Below are 22,581 nucleotides of genomic sequence, written 5' to 3' on the forward strand. Positions count from 1 at the left end.
CAACACCAGCAACAGAGGTAATGCTACTTCAGTAAATGGCTTTTGCTCTGCTTCAGGGAGTACTCCAGGGAGGTACGGTGTTTGCAGATGTATCGAGTGCTTTACGCAGAAGTCCCACAACATGAGGGGAGAGGAACGTGCACCCCTGGCCTGTGTTCCTGGCACAGGGGAGAGGAACGTGCACCCCTGTTTGTTGACACAGAACATCGCTGTGGTGTTGTCTGTCATAACCGATACACGTCTCCCTATTAAGTGGTCTCGGAAAGTTATGACCTAACTACTAATACTAAACTAACACTAATAAACTACTGAGAACTAACTATAAACACAGTGACAGTTCAGTCACAGAGACCCCCTTGAGGCTGTCAACTGATGTGCTGGAATTACCTCTGAGCCTGTTTTTCCCTGCCAGCTTGGGACTCCAGAGCCCTGCCTTGTTGAGCTAGACATGATAGTCTGCTGAAACACAGACCCAGGTCTGGTCCACGCCCCCAAAGCTGCAGACTTTAACCAAAACCTGCTCAGCAAGTTATCTATTTCCAGCACCCAGACACCCAACTCCCAATGGGATCCAAACCACAAATAAATCTGTTTTACTCTGTATAAAGCTTATACAGGGTGAACTCATAAATTCTCCATCCTCTATATCACTGATAGAGAGATATGCACAGCTGTTTGCTCCCCCAGGTATTAATCACTTACTCTGGGTTAATTAATAAACAAAAGTGATTTTATTACGTATAAAAAGTAGGATTTAAGTGGTTTCAAGTAATAACAGACAGAACAAAATAAGTTACCAAGCAAAATAAAACAAAATACGCAAGTCTAAGCCTAATACATTTAAGAAACTGAATACAGGTAAATCTCACCCTCAGAGATGTTCCAATAAGCTTCTTTCACAGACTAGACTCCTTCTTAGTCTGGGCCCAATCTTTTCCCCTGGTACACTTCTTGTTAGTTCCAGCGCAGGTGGTAACTAGGGGTTTTCTCATGAGTGCAGCCACTTTTGTTCTGTTCCACCCCCTTTTATATCTTTGGCACAAGGTGGGAATCCTTTGTCTCTCTCTGGGTTCCCACCCTTCCTTCTAAATGGAAAAGCACCAGGTTTAAGATGGATTCCAGTATCATGTGACATGTTCACATATCCTGTGAGACTTCATTACTCGCTGGCTGGCACCCAGGTATACAGGAAGGCTTATAAGTAAACAGAGCTATTTACCAACAATTGCCCTAGTTAATGGGAGCCATCAAGATTCTAAGCCACCATTAATGGCCCACACTTTGCATAGTTACAATAGGACTTCAGAGTAATACTTCATATTTCTAGCTTCAGATACAAGAATGATACTTCATACAAATAGGATGAACACACTTAGTAGATTATAAGCTTTGTAATGATACCTTACAAGAGACCTTTTGTATAAAACATATTCCAGTTACATTATATTTACATTCATAAGCGTATTTCCATAAACATATGGAGTGCAACATCACAAACACTAAGAGTGGACACTGTCCAAACATGCCTGCAAAGCAAGAGCAACAGATTCTTCCAGCTAGCCGTCACCAGCAGTAAGAAGGAACTGAGGGGGTGGTGGGTCGGCAGGGCTCTATATTGAATGCCATGAAGGCGCGGCTCCAGGGGGTGCCCAGGCCAACCCGACGGATGCTGCTAGGGAAAAAGGTTTCCAGTTGCCTTGCACGCACGTGCGCAAACCTGATTGGAATGGACATGAACAAGCACTCAAAGAAGAAGTGTGGTTTGTGTCAACAACTGAAGCCCAGATCCAGAAAGTACAGAGAACTGAGGCTCAAATTCCTACGCAAGGAGTCAGCCCTTCAACCACCTCAGCTGTGGCAGGGAGACCTCACCACAACTCTCTACTTCCAAGGGAGGTGAGCCCAAGAAGACGCTCGCAAGCTACTCACATAACGCCTCTAAGAAAAGGTCCTTGAGTCCCCATAGCGAGTCCCCATTGAGTTGAAAACTACCTCCAGCTCGATCAGTATCATTGGTACCCATGGCACCGAAGCCATCTAAATCCAGTACTCAGAGTATGTCAGGTTGCCCAAGGACCCAATGGGCATAGGCAAGGAACCACCAGTACCATCAGGGTATGAGAAAGACAGAAAATCTGCCCCGGGGAAGGCTCCACCAGTTCGGACATCATTACCACCTGTGGTACATCAGGCACCAACAGACCATACTATGAGGTCCACATCACCGTCCCCGTCGGTACAGGCCTCTCAGCACCGACAACCACTACTAGTACCAACACCTTCGGCACAGCCGGACTTCCAATGCGTAACAGATCTTTCGGTGTCTCTTGCATTGGCTCTCCTCTGCTCAGTACCAGGGCCCTTGTACTAAGTTCACCCAGAGCCTTTGACTTGCCGATGACTTCTTGCTGTGCACCGCCCTTTTCGTCTTCCAAGTCAGAAAGTGAACAAGAGGATGTGGTCTCCCAATGCTCTTCTCACCTGCCATATGGTGCCCAATTCCACTATGGACCTCAGTGATATCGTCCTTTTGATCCACAGCCTCCCTGGTTTGGACATCCATGGTGCCAACCACAGGGTTCCTTCCCTCCCTCGCAATGGCTATACTGAGATCCCTCGCAGGCTCAAAGACAACAGGCCTCCCGTAGTTCTAATGTGGCCTACCAAAAACCAAGGAAACACACTCCTCCAGCTGCTGAAAGTGCTTCTGAATCCCCTAAAAAGGCAAGGGAGGAACAGGAGGAGTTGAGGAGGAAGTTACCCCTCAAGTCCATTTCTCATCATTATCGCCAGATGAGACAGTGATGCCCCCTCCACCATCTATCGCAGATGACTTCAAACTGTTCCAGGACCGAAGCTTTACAGATACCACTACAAGAGGTGACTGAGTCACACCACAAGCTAGTGGATATTTTACATATCTACAGTGGAGCACCCATAGGGACACATCTCTCAAAGAACCATCATTACTGCACAAGGTGAGTAACAACTTCTTTCAATCACTTCTTCAGTAGTGAGTACCCTGATAGATATAATAAATGTAACAAAATAGTAATAAAAAAGACATGTTAAAAATGACACAAATGTATAGAAACAGAAAGAGAGAGTAGGCCCTAATGTCTGAAATAGGCTTGGTGGTAATAACCTAGTACATTTCATACAAACATCCAAATATTTGTTTTAATACAGTGGATTACATTCTGTTCTCAGCCAGACGTTTCATTGTCTATTGATCTAGACAGAAGGTAACTAACCGATACAATGGCCAAGTTCTCCTCTTAGTTATACAAGGCAAGCTCCAGTTTTACCTTTCACAAAGCCATACTAACTTTCACCTATTCACTTATGTTTTTAAAATGTAACCTTAAGCAACCCATAAATATCTCAAGTTTTTCCTAATTTAGAGCAAATTTCACCAAGTCAGTTGGAGTTTTGACTGAATCAGTATTGAGGGCTGTTCTAATAACTGGGCCTACAAATTTACTTTAATTGTAAGCTTAACTGGAAAAAGTATATAAAAGTTCATAAACTGTTACAATAACCTATAACAATAAATGTTAATAAAAACTAAGTTAAATTGCTTTTAATAATTAATGTTACAAACAGGTGCAAAAAAAAAAATCCATCAAAAAAACTAAGTCCAAACAAAAAGGCCACATCAATATAACTCAAGGACTGAGTTAAAATCATGCTTGGAAAATGTGGAACCAAAAATTAATGAACCAAAATTCGTGTGTCAAATATTAGGCCTAATTGGTGGACATAATAAGGAGGGAATTGGCTATTCCACCCACCATTCCCTTTTTGGGTCCTTAAAGTAAGAGGCTTTTGAAGGGGAAGACAGAAAAACGGACAGAGCCTAGTGAAATGAGTTTCACCATCATGGCTGCCCTGCCACCACCTCCTGGGACCCCAGGCTTTCATCTTTCATCATCCTAATCCTAAGAGATGTCCTGATCAGATCAGGCCAGAGCGAAGGACCCAGGAAACATCCACCCCTATTAGCTCCAGGTAAATCCCAGACACCACCTGGAATAAAATGAGATTGGACTTTAACAACAGCAGCTCCAGCCCAACTAACTTCTTTTTTTACCCAAAAGAACAGTTATTCCATCCTTAATACCATCTAAGAGACTGTCAAACAAGGGGGGAAGGAGGGTCCTTTTAAAACTCTCTCCAGCTAAAAGGAAAGGGAACAAAGAAATGTTGTTAAAATAAAAGTCTTACTTAATACTTTATATTTCAAATGCTTTACCTGTTTTTCCTTCTTTTCCATATCGTTAATAGAAGGATTTTTAATGGTTTGTTTGCTATGGTACCAAGCAGGCTAAGGTATCTGCATACCAAAACCTGAACCTTGTTTAACGTTGTTTAATATTGGACAGTGATCGGGTTATGTTAACACGTAGCTCATATATTCCATCTAACTTAATACAACAGGGCCCAAACCTTCAGAACTTACTCACCTGGGCAGTTCCCCTAAAGTCAATCCCAGCAAACAAATCAAAGAGACCGTTCCTCACCTTTGGGAGAATAGGTGAAGGGAGCTTTTAAAGGAGACAGCTCCCTTTCAGCCTGGAGGTCTGACTCAGGCCTTGGCACTGAGGGAGGCTTACCAGCCACACTACACATGCCTGAGAGACCTTTTTAGGAAAAAGTCATCCATACTCTCACCTCCAAAGCCTCTGCAGGTGGAGATTCTGGATTAGAGTGTCTTTTGGTGCTTCTGGGCTTTATCTGAGAAGGACTTGTGGGTATTACAGTCCTTGGTCATGTACCCTTCAATGGGGCATAATCCTTTATCATGTCCACTGGAAGGAGGGAACATAGGGTAGGTAAAAGGAACATCTCAAATTCCAAATTCTTAGATGTCTTTAAGTGCGTGAGGCAAACCAAAAACTATAAAAAACTGCTAAAATCCTGTACCCTTCAATGGGGCATAATCCTTTATCATGTCCACTGGAAGGAGGGAACATAGGGTAGGTAAAAGGAACATCTCAAATTCCAAATTCTTAGATGTCTTTAAGTGCGTGAGGCAAACCAAAAACTATAAAAAACTGCTAAAATCCCCCTTTGCGAATGTAGACTAGAGGCTACATTTACTCTCTAGTAAACTTACTACATTATTTATAGTTATTCACTATTATTTCACTAACATGCCAGAGGAATTGAAATGCTGGTTTTCTTTGAATTCCCTGGCAGGGAGAAAGTGAGGAACAGCTAGAGGTATTTAGTTTTGATTTTTCTTCCCTATTTGGATGACATTACAAACACTTTTGGGGGGGGGGAGGGGAAAGAGGACTAGGGCGGAAGGGTAACAATGATTTCAGTGTCGGGCCTGCCTACTTGGAAGCTATCAGTTTATGAAGAGACACTGTACTAATAATTCTGCCTCCAGATATTTAGACAGTCATGTATTTAGTTTTCTGTTTCAGACATTCATGAGGTGGAAATTTGAGAGAAAATTATTATTCTTACAGGTCTATTTCCTTCTGCACACCAGTCAAATGGAAACTACTCACGTATGATTTTTCTTGCAATGCTTTTTCAGAGTGCTGTAGCTGTGGTTCAGACACTGTGGCTGTTGGTATCTTAATAGACTTGCTAAGTGATTTCTTTGGTCTCCCATCATTCTCTCTTTCTTGCTCAGCTTTCTGCTTCAGGCTATCCTTTTTCAAAATGGTTGAGACTGTTGAGTCTTTTGAATCCTTCTTGGCTTCTGAAACACATGATCTTGGAGGTGGTGGTTCAGAATGTTTTCTATGTTTTTCCTTTAAGATCTCCTTACAGTTATTCAAACCATGTTTTTCCTTTTTAAACTGTGTGCACATTAATACTTGTCCCTGGGGTGGGTAGCATGATGCAACGTGCTTCTTAGAACGCTTAGCATGCTTTTTTTTGCCTTTTGACTTCTCATGAGACTTGTTCGGTGACTTAGTTTCTTCATCAGACCCTGAATGTACAAAGATAAATGTTTGAGGGTTTACGGGAAAGGACAGTGTTGGTTTGCAGAGATATTCCTTAAGTTCTGTTTGGATAGCAATATCATGGGCACGTAAGGAAGGTGAATCTATTGTTTCATGTGTTCCCTTCAAAGTCTCATTTGGGGGCTTTGGTTTTAAAGATTTGTCAAAATCTGTGTTTGAATATGCTACTTCTGCTTTACCAAAACAACTTTGTGGGTCTTGACTCTCTTTTTCTAAAGTATTTTTTTGAGGAAGGTGTATTACACTATTGATTTTGGTTTCATTGATTAGATTTGCCATCACACACGTTACTTGTCCTGGAACATTCTCTACAGGAAGTTCTAACTTCTCTTTTCTTAAAATAGGCTTTTCATTTATTATAGTGAGTTTATCAAGACTCTGCTTAGAATGACATTGCCCTATCTCAAGTATATCTGTATCAGTAACTATCAGTGGTTTTCCTTTAGCATTCTGGCATACTCCCTTTAATTCTATCTCATTGATTAACCCAGTTTCTGAAGCACTTTCTATAGGAAGGTTTTGCAAGTTGTTGCTTAAAACAGATTTTAGACTTTTTATTTCTGTTTCAGAAAGTTTGTCTCTATGATCTTCCTTCAGTATTTTGCTTAAAAGAGAGTTTAGATGTACTAGTTTTGTTTCTGAAAGTCTATCTTTAAGGTTTTTGGTTAAAAGAGATTTTAGACTTAGATTTTGCTCTTCCCCGGGTAAATCTGATTCCACATCCCATGACAGTCTTTTGTTAGCTCTCAGCACAAACAAATTGTGGTATATCTTCCTTAACTCTTCCTCTGTGATCAACCCTATTTCAGAGAGTCGTTCTACAAGATGGTCTTGGATCTTTTTGCTTAAAAATGACTTTAGATTCATTATTTCTGTTTCTGAGAGTACCTCAAGAAGGAAGTCCTGTATATGTCCACTTAAAACAGGTTCTCCTTTTATTATATGTGGTTTAGCAAGACTCTCACCAGAATGAACTTGGCTTATATTGTGTAATTCTGTCTCCAGTGTCATTGGTTGTCCTTCCAGAATGTTCAGCAAGGAATGGTTCTGATGTACTGTCTCTAATTCCTCTTTTGTGATTAATCCTGTTTCTGAGAGTTTTTCTAGGAGATGATCCTGGAGACATTTGTTTAAAAAATCCTTTAGACTCATTATTTCTGTTTCCAAAAGTCTTTCTATGAGAGAATCTTGGAGAGTTTTGTCTGAAGCAGATTTTAGATTTATTTGTTGTTCTGAAAGCCTCTGCTTGTGACAATCTTGTCCTATCCTAGGTGAATTTGTCTCCATAACCATTGGCAATTTGACTTTGCTGATCTGCATTGAGTGGTTTGGGTGCTCTTTTCCTAACTCCATCTCTGTGTTTATCCCTGTTTGTAAATGACTCTCTGCGGCACAGTTTTGTATGTTTTGACTTAGATATTTTATTATTATTTCAGGTTCTGAACATTTTCCCCTGGATTGACCATTCCTCTTCTTCGATAAATCTGCCTCAGGGTTTGGTTGTCTCTCATCAATCCTTGTCAAAGAAAAGTTTTTGTGATCCTTTCCTAACTTCACCTCTTCAATTAGACTTGTTTCGAAAAGCCTCTCTATGGGAAGATATTGTAGATTTTGGTTTACAACAGATTTAAGATTTATTTCCATTTCTGAAGGTCTCTTCTCACAACTATCATGCATTTTCTCAGCTAAATCCATCTCCAAAACCACTGGTGATCTATCTTTAATTCCCTGCAATGATAGGTTCTGGTGCTGCTTTCCTAACTCCAAATCTGTGATTATCCCTGTTTCAGAAAATCTCTCTATGAGACGATCTTGCAGGTTTTTACTCAAAACAGATTTTAAATTTATTATTTCTGCTTCTGAAAGCCTTTCCCTGGAAATATCTTTTCCTTTTTCAAGTAACTCTTTCTCTAAAACAACTGGTGATCCATCTATAATACTCTGTAGGTTCTGGTATTCTTCTCCTAATTCTATCTTTGTGACTATCCCTATTTCTGAAAGTCTCTCTGCGACAAACCCATCAAGATTTTTGCTTAAAACAGATTTTAGCATTATTACTTTTATAAGTCTATCTATAAGAAAGTCTTCAAGAGTTTTACTTAAAAAAGAGTTTAGACGTACTATTTCTGTTTCTGAAAGTCTTTCCTCTTTGCATTTCTCTGGCAAATCTGTTCTTATAGCCTGTGTTGGGGACTCTTCTTTAACGCTAATCCCATCCTCCTCTAATTCCATTTTTGATTCTATAAGTTTTAATATGGACAGGTGCTGACCGTTCTTGCTTAAAATAGTATCTGCACTTCTTGCTGCAAATGTTGAAGATGCCTTGACAGGTGGATCTTGGTCTTCTTTAATCTCTGCACATGAAAGTTTGTTTTTCAGAAGAGTGAAAATAAGCACTTCTTGATCTTCTTTATTTTCATTCTGTGCACTTGATTGTGTTCTACCTACATGTCTCAAAAAAGGTTCAAACTTGTCTCCACTAAGAATAGGTTGCTGGTACTGTAACATAAAACACAAATCAACTAAGAAAATATTTTCCAGGGGGGATTAATTAACAATTTCTTATATTACAACAGTGCACCAGTTATTTAATTTTCTCAGAACAGTTATTCAAGACTGATTAAATAAAAACATAAGCAAGAAAAAATGTTCTATGAGAAATTTCAATATGAATAATACCCAAAATGTGTACAAACATTAAATTAATCCAAATAAAAATTCTGTGAGATTGTAAAATGGAAATAAACGCCTAACAGTGAAACAAACACAGATTAAGGCTAACATTTTCAAACTTTAGTGCTTAAAGTTGAGCACCTAAATCCTTATTTATTCACCTGATAAAGAGGCTTGATCTTCAGAGGTGCTGAGCATCAGCAGCTACTATTGCTTCCAATGGAAGCTGTGGATCCTAAGCCCCTCTGAAAATCAAAGCACTTTTTTTTATGTCTACATAGATATTTAGCAGCCTGACTTTGGGCACTGAAGCTTGAATATTTTGGCCTAAATGATTTACCCAAATCCACACAAGGAGTCAGTGACAGAGCTAAGATTAAAATTGTGGATTGCCTGGCTCCCTTTCCTATGCTTTTATCACTAGACTTGACCATGCTGCCTGCCTAGTGCTACTTCTTTGGGAACATGTCCTGGACAACCAAAAATCATAGTCTTCAACCCTATAAATCAAGAAATCTTCAAAATTCTGTGTTAATGTTAAGGCTCTTCTGGGATCGATTTATCGCGTCTTGTCTAGACGCGATAAATCGATCCCGGAAGTGCTCGCCGTCGACGCCGGTACTCCAGCTCGGTGAGAGGAGTACGTGGCATCGACGAGGGAGCCTGCCTGCCGCGTCTGGACCCGTGGTAAGTTCGAACTAAGGTACTTCGAATTCAGCTACGTTATTAACATAGCTGAATTTGCGTACCTTAGTTCGAAGTGGGGGGTTAGTGTGGACCAGGCCATAGACTAACAAAGATAAAATTAAGATGCTACTGCATCTCACCTAAAAAGCTTTGTTAAGCAAAAGACACTGTTGATCATATTTTACAAGTAGCCACCTCTAATTTTCCAAGTACAAAATTGCATGCAAGCAAGTTTCTGCACATACAGATCTGTTATTTGGAAGACTAACTTGTATTTTACATATTCTAATGCCTGTTTATTTGCACAGATGTAGTAACGGTGCACACACTATTATTATTACTATAACTAAAAGTGTAGGTGAAAATTTGGCTCAGAGTAGCTACAGCAGTTCCCCTTCAGAAAAAGCAAGCATGCCTCTCCACGGTACCTAGTTATTAAATAAGGAACTTAGAACTTGTCTACAAGAGAAAGTTTTACCAGTTATACCTGTATCACTATATCAGTATAACTGCCTGTTCGGACACACTTATTCTGGTAGAAAAGTAGATTTTTTCGATTTAGCTTAAATCGTTTCCCAAGCGACATAAGCTAACCTGAAAAAAGGCACACATACTGGAGTGTCTACATGGGTGTGTGTGTGTTATACTGGTATAAACATATTGGTTTAAATTCACACTTGGGCTCATATAGATAAGATCATGTTTTAGACCCAAATTTACTTTCAACCCCCACAGAGAATTACTTATATCTGCAGCGCTGTCGCCAGCAGCAGAGCAGAAGTAAGGGTAGCAGTACCGCAACTCCCCCTACAATAACCTTGCGACCCCCCATCCCAACAACAACTTTTTGGGTCAGGATCCCTACACAATTATAACACCATGAAATTTCAGATTTAAATAGCTGAAATAATGAAATTTACAATTTTAAAAATCCTGTGACCGGGAAACTGACCAAAATGGACCGTGAATTTGATAGGGCCCTACTTATATCATATAGCTATTCTCTAAAGATATGAGACACTCAGCATTCTTGGATACATGCTACTGAGCAAAACCAAGGAGGGAATTCTCAAAGCTTGAAGTCACTGACTCCAGGAGCATGAATCCTGCGTCAGCCCCTGAAATGAAACTTAGATGTCCCCTTATAGCCTTAGCCTTGAGTGTCAATTTCTTTTCAAAGGGAGATGGAAACTACTTAAGTAAAAAGTGATTAAAAAAATTAAATACGACAAAAAAGTTACAGAGTCCTCAACACTGTGGAGAGGAGGGTGGATGAGTTATCATCAGGCATCACAATGTATATCTCAGAACAGCCATCACAGGAAATTCACTTAAATTTTAAAAAGAATAGTCACTTAGGGTATGTCTTCACTACCGGCCGGATCGGCGGGCAGTGATCGAGCCAACGGGGATTGATTTATCGCGTCTAGACTAGACGCGATAAGTCGATCCCCGAGTGCTCTCCCGTCGACTCCTGTACTCCAGCAGGCAGAGAGATGCAGGCAGAGTCGACAGGAGAGTGGCAGCAGTCGACTCACCGTAGTGAAGACACCGCAGTAAATGGATCTAAGTATGTCAACTTCAGCTATGTTATTCACGTAGCTGAAGTTGTGTAACTTAGATCGAGCCCCCCCAGTGTAGACCAGACCTCAGGGTGTAATGTTTGAGAGAAATAGTTAGACCTAGGTTTGGAGCACTTTAAATAAACTCACTATTGACACTGATGTATTGAAACAGTCTGTATATTGCAAGTAGATACCTGTATTTCTATTACTGGATAATTTTCTAAACCTGACAGGTCAGGCCTCTTTGATGATATGCCTGCTGGTTCCAGATCTTTTATTACTTCTTTGCCACGACTGTTTCCCAATTTTGTTTCCCTCTCTAGAGCTATAGCAATAATACTTTTTGAGTCCACAATTTTGCCTTGATCTTCTGAAGATTTCCTCTTCCGATTTTCAGATACTTTCTTAGTTGGCAGTTTTTGAGAAATAGTAGATGCAGATATTCCAGTCTCTCTGGTAAGAGAAAGAGGATTTTCTTCAGATTCTGCATGTTCCTGGGCATCACTTAAATCTGTTTTCACACTTCTCAGTATGGTCTCTGCAATTCTCAAGGGCAGGTCAAAATCCTTGCTGGGTTCAGTCTGTAATTAAAGAAAAAATAAAATTATTTTTTCTCTAATAATTACTAATATTTTTTAAAGGTCAAAGTCCAAAACGCAGCCTAGAATGAGTAGAGGCATCTCTCATGGAAGTCTCTGTGTCAATTTCAGCAATGAGCTAAATGGCGGTATATAGTTAATCATCAGATTTGGATTGGTACAGTGGGAAAGCAGTTAAATTGCACTGATTTGGCATTCAGCAGTTTGCAAAACAATCACACTTTACACATTAACTTTTATGAATTTACAACAGTGTAGCAGAACAAAACTTGGCCCACTGAGTAGGGAAACTAACAAAAGGGTGCAAGGTAAAGTAAGCTACCCTACTTTAACTTAAGCCCATGCTGTTCCCAACACCACAGGCTAAATTCACCTCTGGCGAAAGCAGGTGCACAATTCACACTGATTTCAAAAGGAGATGCACCCACTCAGACCAGGACTAAACTACTACCCAGAGAATCCTACACTGTTATAAATTACACTCATTCTGCAGACCCATTAAATGCCAAATCTGTGCAGTACTTTACCGTTCCCATCTGTTTTATAATCAACTTTCACCACCATTTATGTAATTGGTAAATTTGGCCCAGTCTGGATTTTTTGCTCATAATAAAAAAATCCAATATTATTTAAACATTTGAAAGTAAAAATAAAAAAAAACCCTTTAACAATATCTCATGTAAATAGCTTTTAAATATCCAACATTATGCCAATCAATAAAACAGAAGCTACAGAAAGGAGGATAAAAGTAAATGAAATGAGAAAATGTTACATTCAAATAAAATGTATCAGCATTACAGTACTTCTATTAAGGGCCTCAGCCAGCTCCCACCGAAGTTAATGGCTAAACTCCCATTGACTCCAGTGGGGAGCAAGATCAGGCCCCTAGAAAAGGTAAACAACATGATCAAAGTTAGCATTCTTTTGATTTTTTAAAAATTCCTATATATTACAGGCATTGCTGGACAATAGGTTCCCAGATAAGGGCTTTTCCTACAGAATCTGTCATAATGAGTGCTACTGTCTCTGAGTGTACATTGTCTTGATGACCTGAATAGATTAAATGTTTTCTCTCTTGCTTGAAGCACTTGCTAGTCACTCCTGTCAGTCTGCTCTCACAGATGCACAGCATTTCAAGTCCACAGTTATCCACCTCCCTCCCTTTGATAGTTGAAAGATTGTTCTCACGTTCCAGTAACTGACTCTGAAGTGTTTTCTTGCTGCCAGCCTCAAATTTTGGGGGGTTCTGCTTTCACCAGGAGACTTCATGAAACACGAAGGGTCAGAAAGTGTTCTCTATTAAAATGTCATTTTTATCATATCTATAACCAATGAGGTGTGTGCTTGGTTTGTTTGTTTTAAATAAGCTAGTTGGTTAGCCTTGCTCTCAAGCATCTCCACTTTATCTGGGCTTGGAACCGGCAGCATCCACATCAAAGTGCAGAAAGTGGGGTATCAAAAGATAGGAGAAAAGGCATCCACTAAACTCAACAATGTATAGAAATAAAAAATATACAGTACCAAAACAAAACAGAGTTTTCAACTCAAATGTCACCTGAATGCTAGTGTTTAGCTGTCAGAGCTGGAGAGCTATTAAAAATGTTAGATAGAAAACTAATGCCTTCCAAAATAAATGCCTATGAAAGATTCTGGACATTGGATGGAGAGACTTTATCAGCAACCAGCAGCTCATCTCCACTAGAAGGAAGCATTGGATATATTTGGGTCATCTACTCTGCATGCTAACATACAGACTCCCACATGAAGCTGTCAAGTGGAAACCAACTAGTGTGAAGAAATGAGGGCACTCAAGAGAAACCCTTAAGAATTCTTAGAAGGGAGGGTAGACCAGTCTATCTCAACACCATATAACGGATGGAAGCAGCTGCAAATGACAGAGAGGGATGGAAGAGACTAGTTTCTGCCCTGTGCACCAACATTGGTGCGAGAAGAATGTAATCATAATAATTATTGGACAGACATTCCCTTTTCTAGAAATAGGATTATTTTCTTGTTTGTCTGGGGAAACAAAAATCTAAATCTCTGAAAATTCTTCGCATCATATGTGACTCACAGAAAAGAAAATTATTTAAAACTATGCTTGGTACTTGGAGTGCCTTTGTGCTTTCTGTTTATGAGATAACAAGTATATCTTGGGCTGTATAACCTACAAGGCCAAGGTGTTTATAGGAAATGTATTCTCAGGCCAAAGAGTTTACTGATCCAGTGTATGGTTTTTAGTGAGTTAAGAGAAAACTTCCTCAGGTTATTAATTATTGAAGATCTTAATTTACATATTAATTCTTAAATGAATGGGGGAATAGGCTGTCAAATGGATATGAAAAGTAAATGGTTTGAAAAAAGTTTTTAAAACGCTTTGGGTCCTTCCACTCTATCTTCTCTCCCTCCTTCACTCTTTCCTTACAGTTTAACAAAGTTCTTCTCATGAAAATTACTGCAATATATTTCTACTTGCATTGTTCTCAAACTAGTGATCTGTAAGTGTGGAGTTTCTCCCTGTGAAAGCAAACAATGTAAACACAAAAACGATATCCTGGTAACAGGAGTTATGCTGGGAAGAGAGAAATGGGCTCAAATGAACGTTTTTCAGAAGCTGCGGACTTCATTTTCTTTACTTTTGGTATTTTTCCCTTCTCTCTCCCTCCCTCTTTTTCTTTTCAAATAAAGTCAAATAAAACTACAGAATCTGATTTTTCTAACTGAACAGTCACCAACCAATCCAGTTAAGCATTCTGGCTATTAGGTGTATGGTAAGCTCTTCAAGCCCTATTTATGAAGCATGGATGAATGGGGGAGAAAGTGCGTGAGAGGATGCATATGTGCAGATATATGGGTGTGGGTGGGAGAGAGAGAATAATTAAAGTTACAAAAGAGAAGTCAGGGTTGTGAAAGATTTTGGGGAGACATGAGAAAGACAATTATAGCAGAGAAGTTAGAGTATAAAATATAGGAAATGGAAAGGGATATAAGGAGGTGGAGGGAAAGAAAACAGACACAAAGATGACCACAATCTAGCATGGAAAAATAACGCCAGAGTGAATAAAAGCAACAAATCAGAGACACTCAAGTTACATTTTTAAAACTGTATTAGCAATATGTTACAATAAACAGTGTGCGACTGTTTAATTCATTGCAGCTGCAGGGTCGGAGGAGAGTGTGTGCTTCTAGTGGTGGTGCAAAGGCATAGTTTTTTTCCATCATAACCAGTAGGTGTGAGGTAAGTGTTCCAAGCCTTGTCCACAATATATATATATGTGTGTGTGTGTATGTGTATATACACACACACACACACACATATATATATATATATAATACAAGTGAATTCCAGCTACCCTTGCACTGAAGGGTGGCAGTCAAAATATAATTCAGACTGGGTAGGAAAAATTTTAGCCAATGATATGAGGGCAAATCTCTACTCAGACAAAATGTGCTATGGGATCTTTAATGTCTACTCAGGATAGACAGGTCCTCCATTTATATCATCACTTGAAGATAAAATGAAACCCTGACCACCTGGTAGCCAATAGGAGTTTTGCCATGGATTTTAATGGAGCCAGCATTTCACCCATTGAGTTAAAGAGCACAGAGAGTTAATCCACCTACATCAGAAATGTCAAGAGCTGAGCTGACCCCTGCTGAGATTTGAACTAATGGTTTCAGGGTGTTATGGTATTTCAAACCCTAAGTACAAACATCAACATTTCATTCTATGAAAATGCAATTAATTTTTAAAGAATAAACACCTTTACCTCAGTTCCAGACAGCTGCTCTTCCTGTAACTGTGAATCAGCTTCAGGTGAGAAAAGAATAATTAGAAACTATATACATTCTTAATCTTACTAACAAGATATGATGTGCATCACAAGCAGAAAAAATGTTTAAATTCTAATTTATTCTTAATAAGTTTAAGGGACACTGCCAAGTTACACAAAGCAGGTAAAAAACTAATTTACTTTGTAAATTTCATCTCCTAAACTAGTTAGATCACCAGGCTGACTCGATAATAAATTTCAACAGATTACTTTATGCAATTTCACCTATAACTACTGAGATACCTACTAACAATATACTCTTTAAATATTTCCTTTACAGATTTGAAACATTCAATTCTAAAGCCTTTATTATGTTATAGTAATAACTGACAAAACATCAGTCTTATTCACAAAAGGCTGACTTGTATTCCAATCACTTGATTTACTTCTTTATACTGAACATACTGGATATTTGCCAAAATGAGAAGTATAGTCCCCTATCTCTGTATGTAATTTTACTGTGTACTGCTTAATAATAACTGAAAACACACACCATGGTAGATTTTTGCTTTGGTCAAATCTCATATGTAATAACATGTCCAATACAGTTCATAAAACTGAATGTAACAACTCACAATAGGTCATCTACAACACCTGGTTACTGATAACTCATATGCATAACCTCCCAATATTCACACCAATTCTAGCAAGTCATCCATTGACTAATCATTACCATAACAAATAGCCTGTCACAAACCTTAAAATTCACCTCACAGGTTTGCATGGCAGTATCTCTAAAACACATGGCATCTCCCTAAATTATAAGGAAAAACAACTTAAAACTGAACTAAGACCAAAATTTGGAGCACATATTTTGACTCTGACTAAGACTATTTCCCTTCTCTAATATGGCCTCTTTAGTTATTTAATTCATAATCGTTTATATATACACACCAACTATACTTAAAATTGTGAGCAAAGAGAATTATATATTTTCATCGGTAAGAGGCTCAAAAATTGCTGTTTTTGGCACTGTCCTTGCCGCTTGCCATTTTCTAAAATATGAAATACTGATGTTCTCCAAACCTGATGTGTCAGAACAGCTTCTGATTGCTTCCTCAGTAGCATGTTGTATCTTTCCAACCATTTCCTTGAAGCGAGAAGCCTAAAACCCAAAAAAGGTGAAAAGTGGAAGGTTATTTGTCAGTATCGTATCTGAATTTCTCCTCCTGAGTTATCTTCATTACAGAGTCACACTTTTTGATGTGCAAATTCTCAGAGACGTGTAGAGACATTTTAAATCTGTCAAGTAAGCTCAAACTGTAGCTCTGTATGTTGTTAATAAACTCTAGAAAGAGACCATTTCTTACTACAACTTTTATTTTCATCAGCTCATTCTGTCAAACATAAGCCAAAGACACAAAAGGAAGTCTCTCTTCTTGCTAGGTGAAGTTCAAGAGGGGGAAGCAAACTACTGAGATTAGTGCAGATGGCAGTTACTTTTATTTTGTATGCACAATGATTTTAATAATTATAATAATAATATAATTCCTTGCCAAAAGTTAATTTAGAATGGTGTTAAGGTTGAGGGTACATTTCAGTAATCTAGAATAAATACATTATATGGATTATTACAAACTGGCCCAGTATTGCTCTGTATGGTCACTAGTCAGTTGTAAGTGGACCCAATTGCAGGGTTACTATCACTTGCTTCTAAGTCAACTGAGTCTGGGCACATTCAGTGTTTCTAGCTCTGGGGTCTTAGAACACATCTATAGGGTCCAACCCTGATAATCTATGATTCTAAGTGGTTTGAAGGGACCTCAGGAGGTCATCTAGTCCAACCCTCTGCTCAAAGGAGGACCAATCCCCAACTAAATCATCCCAGCCAGAGCTTTGTCAAGACTGACCTTAAAAACCTCTAAGGAAGGAGAGTAACTGGGTAACCCATTCCAGTGCTTCACCACTCTCCTAGTGAAAAAGTTTTTCCTAATATCCAACCTAAACCTCCCTCACTGTGACTTGAGACCATTACTCCTTGTTCTATCATCTGGTACCACTGAGAACAGTCTAGATCCATCCTCTTTGGAACCCCCTTTCAGGTAGTTGAAAGCAGCTATCAAATCCCCCCTCATTCTTCTCTTCTGCAAACTAAATAATCCCAGTTCCCTCAGCCTCTCCTCATAAGTCATATGCTCCAGCCCCCTAATAATTTTTGTTGCCCTCCGCTGGACTCTTTCCTATTTTTCCACATCCTTTTCTTGTAGTGTGGGGCCCAAAACTGGACACAGTACTCCAGATGAGGCCTCACCAATGTCGAATAGAGGGGAATGATCACGTCCCTCGATCTGCTGGCAATGCTCCTACTTATACAGCCCAAAATGCCGTTAGTCTTCTTGGCAACAAGGGCATACTGTTGACTCATATCCAGCTTCTCATCCACCGTAACCCCTCGGTCCTTTTCTGCAGAACTGCTGCCTAGCCCCTCGGTCCCTAGTCTGTAGCAGTGCATGGGATTCTTCCATCCTAAGTGTAGGACTCTGCACTTGTCCTTGCTGAACCTCATCAGGTTTCTTTTGGCCCAATCCTCTAATTTGTCTAGGTCCCTCTGTAGCCTATCCCTACCCTGCAGCGTATCTACCACTCCTCCCAGTTTAGTGTCATCTACAAACTTGCTGAGGGTGCAATCCACGCCATCCTCCAGATCATTAAGGAAGATATTGAACAAAACTGGCTCCAGGACTGACCCTTTGGGCATTCTGCTTGATACCGGCTGCCAACTTGACATGGAGCCATTGATCACTACCCATTGAGCCTGATGATCTAGTCAGCTTTCTATCCACCTCATAGTCCATTCATCCAGCCCATACTTCTTTAACTTGCTGGCAAGAATACTGTGGGAGACTTGTCTGATGCTCATCCATTGAAAGTGGGGCACCACCACCCAGCCACCCTAGACCTCCAAACCAGAGTCTCCGAGAAACGGAAGATCTTCCAGGAACTCCCAGTCACTTATACATGTTTGCCCCAAGTTCCACGTAGGCTGTGGGCACGCTGGGCTTCTAGTTTATCCGATCTGGAACAATGAGGCAGGAAAGCAAGGAACACAGGTTTCGCAAAAGAATTTCTTAACCAACAAGATTTTACGGTTAAAGTACTCGAGAGAGATACAGATCTCTGAAAACAACAAAAGTTCTGAGATGCATCCTCCCCATTTCTCATCTCCAAAGTTTGTCAGTGTTTCTAGCTAGGCAAAGTACACCCTGCACGTCCTTCTTATATATCAGTGGTCCCCAAACTGTGGGGTATGCTCCCCTAGGGGGGCATGGAGGAACGTTCGGGGGGGGCAGGGCCTGGGCCAGCTCCTACGGGGGGCAGGGAGGGAGTGCCACCAAGCCCTGCTCCACCCCCATCTCTGCTATGGCCCTGGCTCCTGGATGCGGCTCCGCTCCTGCTCCTGCCCCCAGCCTCAGCCCTGGCTGTGGCTCCATTCCCAGCCCCAGCCCTGCCCCCAGCTGTGGCCACAGCCTCAGTCTCCTTACCCCTGTCCACGTGCCCACCCACCCCGCCCCCAAGTTGCGGCCCTACTCCCGGGGGGAGGCCCAGATAGGGTAAGTGGGAGGCATGACAGTGAAAAGCTTGAGGACCACTGTTATATGTGGTGATAATTGGCCCTCATGCACAGAGCACAACCCTGCACTTAAGTACAGTCTCTCTCTGAGCTATGTCTTAAACCAAGAGCTACAGACTGCCCCCAGTAATCATGCTTGCCCCATCCCCCATGTGGGTGTTTCGGTAGAAGGCCCATTGTTCCATGGGGACGAGCAAGCAGTTAAGAATCATTCAAAATCCCAGAATGCAATCTTAATAGCGCTTGGTGACAGTCCTTTAAGGAGATTTGAAACACTTTGCAGGGCAAGGCAATTATGTGAAATTCAGTAAAACAGGCAGATTTTGAGGAAGTTTAGATGTGTTCAACGCAATATAAAGTGAAGTTCATAATCTGTTTCCCCTCCAACTGTGTGCAGGGAGAAAGAAAGAGAGAGAATGATGTTATTATCCCCAAATCAAGCATTATAAACCCATGAAATTCAAAGTTAAGATTAAATTTAAAAGAAACTCTAAACACTTAAAGTATGGAAATGTTATGTTAGGGCACCCAAACAACCTTAACTCTGTCCTGTTAGCTACTTGAGTGGGTTAAACAGAAAGACCAGCATCAATTCATCTGTTACTAATAAGTGACTTAGAAGGATAGTGTTTGAGAAATACTCACATGCACTAACATGTTCTCAAATTTGTACTGAGCTTAACATAAATCCAAAATTTAATGAAAATTAGTCTTATTTAATGGTAATGTTTCACCAATATGAAAAGCAACAATAATAAAGTGTACACAGAATGCTTTCTACGTGCTCTCTAGTTACCATATTCTGCTCTGTTGTCATTTTAGGTCCCCTTTTCATGATGAGTTGGTCTAAATACTCAGCCTTTTCGGGCCATGTTTTCAGACCCCGATATTCCTTTTTCATTTTTTCCAATCTAAAGTGAAGAATCAGTCAAGACATTTATATCTAACCTTGCAGGGTTGTTCATCAGTGACTACAGCATGTAACTAAGGAAAAGGCCAAAGAGCTTATTGCATGAACTCACATTTTTTGGCATTTACAATTGCTGTACAGTTAAAAAACATAAGAACTCTAGATTCAGTACACATATATCACTACAATAGACATTTTCCTCACCAACTCACTTTGTTTTAAGGACAGTCCCACCAGTGCAATTTCAAGGGTATTCTTCCACTATGCTGTCAGACAGACAGAGGTGACAGCAATTACAACTAAGATGCTCATCAAAGAGGTCATTCTCTTCTCATTCCTATTTGCTCCTCTTCTTTGAGTACTTCCAGAAATGACTGTAGCACATTAGCTTTACTCTGGTTCTACCTTTATTTATAAGAACAACTCTCTATCTATTTCCTAACAAAATCTTTTCTGGGTGAATGTCTGCACTGGTATAATCAAGTCATAGTAAAATTAGCAGATAAAGAGAAAAATTGCATGTGACTGTGCTGCCATCAGTGTAGATTGTGAAGCATGATTCTGCACAGCATGAAGGCAGAAACAGTAAGTACCTACTCATGCCCCCATATCAAATCTATTACTACTACTTTTTTAAAGAACAATGAGGCTAAGGGCACAATGAGGCTAAGGGCACAAGTTAAATAAGAAGGAATCCATTTTGTCTCCTCTCTACAAAAGTGCACATTTCTTGCCTTTTTCGAGGAGGCGTTCTATTCAGAACACTCTGAAGCATTTCTAAACCATCAGAAGGCACATCAGATTTTGTAGGAATATCCTTCTCAAGAGTCTCTTCTCTCACATTCAGGTCTGGGGATAAGAATGCTGGGTATCCCATGTGTTGTGATGTGGTAATATTACTGCAATAAAACAAACCATTATAAGATCAGTAGTAAAAGAAAATTGTGTAAGGATAATGCACAAATCATCTTTACAAAAACAATGAATAATCTCTATGCTACTTCAGGGTCACTGTAATGTCACAGGTAATAAATTAGATGTTTTTTCCCCCACAGGACCTTAGATATTAAGATTTTATTTTGGAAGAGGAAGAGAAGTCCCTCATCTCATAATGATGACCGATGGCTCCAAAGTGATTATTCTTGAATTAAAAAAACAATGCTATAGCTATGGTTAAGAAAGCATGCTGTATAAGTCATTGTTTTCACACACTTTCTGAAAAAATGACCTTTAGTTTGAAATTTCTCATGCTCTCTCTCAGCTAAGAGAAAAATCATTTTATAATTATTTATAAAATTCTATTTTGTAAAGATCCATTATCAGACTGTAAAAGCAGTATTTTTCATGCTTCATGATTTTTGTACTCAGAACATACCCTCACAGCAGTGATTTCCATGGCCTATTGTGTCATTGGGAACACCAAACAATTTTGATGGTTATACATTAATTTATTTTTAAATTATGAAATGTTTGCCATTTGGCTTTGCATTTTGGAGCCATCCCATCAGCCTGCATGGCCATGGTGACAGTATTATGTCACAAGCAGACAAATAGACATGTTGAGATGATTGACAAGTTTCTGGACTAAACTGATGGTTCTGACCATTTTCAACGTGTTATCATGATACCATGTCTGTGACTCAGTCATGAACCTCTGTTCTCCTGCTGATAGTGTAGGGGAGAGAGAGAGAGAGAGAGAGAGAGAGAGAAGAGCCATAATACCTCTGTAGGAATGGAAGAAGGTTGTCAGGCCCATTCCATAGTTAGGGCTCAGAAAGCACATGTACAACAGATGGGAGCCTTGACTGGTAGCTTTCATACCCAGACACTAAGTCTTCAAGAAAGAAGTCAGTGTTCTGCTCACTCTGCCTGTGAATGAAGTGCCAATCACTAAGAATCAGATCCTGCAACAGAATCCATATGAGCAGACCCTGTGCTTGCATGGAGCCCAGTTGACTTCAATGGGGCTATAGAGGTACACTCCTGCAGATCCTGTTGCAGGATCTGGCCCTTAGCAAGTACTCCATACAGTCAGGGAGCTCCACTGGCCGTTACTGAAGTGTTATGATTGCAGAGGTGGGGGAAAAGAGAAAATCCTGGGGAACTCTCCTTTCCTTTCCTCCTTGCCTTCGTGCAGAATAGATGAGAGGAAGACAGTTGCTGCATTATCTCCTTGGTGGCCAGACCAGCATGGGGGTTTATTCACCCCACAACAGACTTCCTCCCCCCCTTTGGATGGAAGCATTCTCTGCGGAAGAAGTGCTCCCCACTTCTTGGGAGAAGAAATCCTCATTCTTATTTTGACAGCCAGGGCAATGCTCAACTGAGGAGGAGGAGGATTGTGGGCCAAGGTAACACTTCATTACTCTTGTGTTTATTTCTTTCATGTAGTGCAATCATTTTAGTGGGGTGTGGTCAGTCACCAGCTTAAAGTGGTTGCCTTGTAGATGGTATCTTAGTGTCTCAATAGCCCACTTCACTGCAAGGCACTCCTTTTCAATTATTATGTACAGTAACTCCTCACTTAAAGTCGTCCCGGTTAACGTTGTTTCATTGCTGATCAATTAGAGAACATGCTTGTTTAAAGTTGCGCGATGCTCCTTTATAACGTTGTTTGGCAGCTGCCTGCTTTGTCCACTGCTTGCAGGAAAAGAAGCCCGTTGCAGCTAGCTGGTGGGGGCTTGGAACCAGGATGGGCCGGCAGCCCCCACATCAGCTCTCCACTCCCCTAAATTTCCTGAGCGGCAACCGCCCAG

At 40.2% G+C, this 22,581-nt stretch overlaps 1 protein-coding gene across 7 annotated transcripts in view; it reads right to left on the minus strand.

The window, feature by feature from the left end:
* LOC135974150 (maestro heat-like repeat-containing protein family member 7) overlaps positions 1-22,581 on the minus strand; it is a 105,750-nt gene that overhangs the window by 44,062 nt on the left and 39,107 nt on the right. For 3 of the 7 annotated variants that reach the window (XM_065560899.1, XM_065560900.1, XM_065560903.1), the window contains 7 exons: positions 20,560-20,724; positions 19,712-19,826; positions 16,371-16,449; positions 15,282-15,322; positions 11,107-11,493; positions 5,523-8,486; positions 2,508-2,716 (listed from right to left, as the gene is read on the minus strand). In XM_065560899.1, coding sequence (XP_065416971.1) covers positions 2,651-2,716; positions 5,523-8,486; positions 11,107-11,493; positions 15,282-15,322; positions 16,371-16,449; positions 19,712-19,826; positions 20,560-20,724 — 3,817 coding nt within the window. In that variant the 3' untranslated portion in view covers positions 2,508-2,650. Of the gene's footprint in view, positions 1-709; positions 3,023-5,522; positions 8,487-11,106; positions 11,494-15,281; positions 15,323-16,370; positions 16,450-18,031; positions 18,277-19,711; positions 19,827-20,559; positions 20,725-22,581 lie in introns of those variants that run through there. The other 4 variants (XM_065560902.1, XM_065560901.1, XM_065560905.1 and 1 more) reach the window with 4 other exon arrangements.

The sequence above is a fragment of the Chrysemys picta genome, chromosome 11, assembly GCF_011386835.1.
Source record: "Chrysemys picta bellii isolate R12L10 chromosome 11, ASM1138683v2, whole genome shotgun sequence".
NCBI classification, from domain to species: Eukaryota; Metazoa; Chordata; order Testudines; family Emydidae; genus Chrysemys; species Chrysemys picta.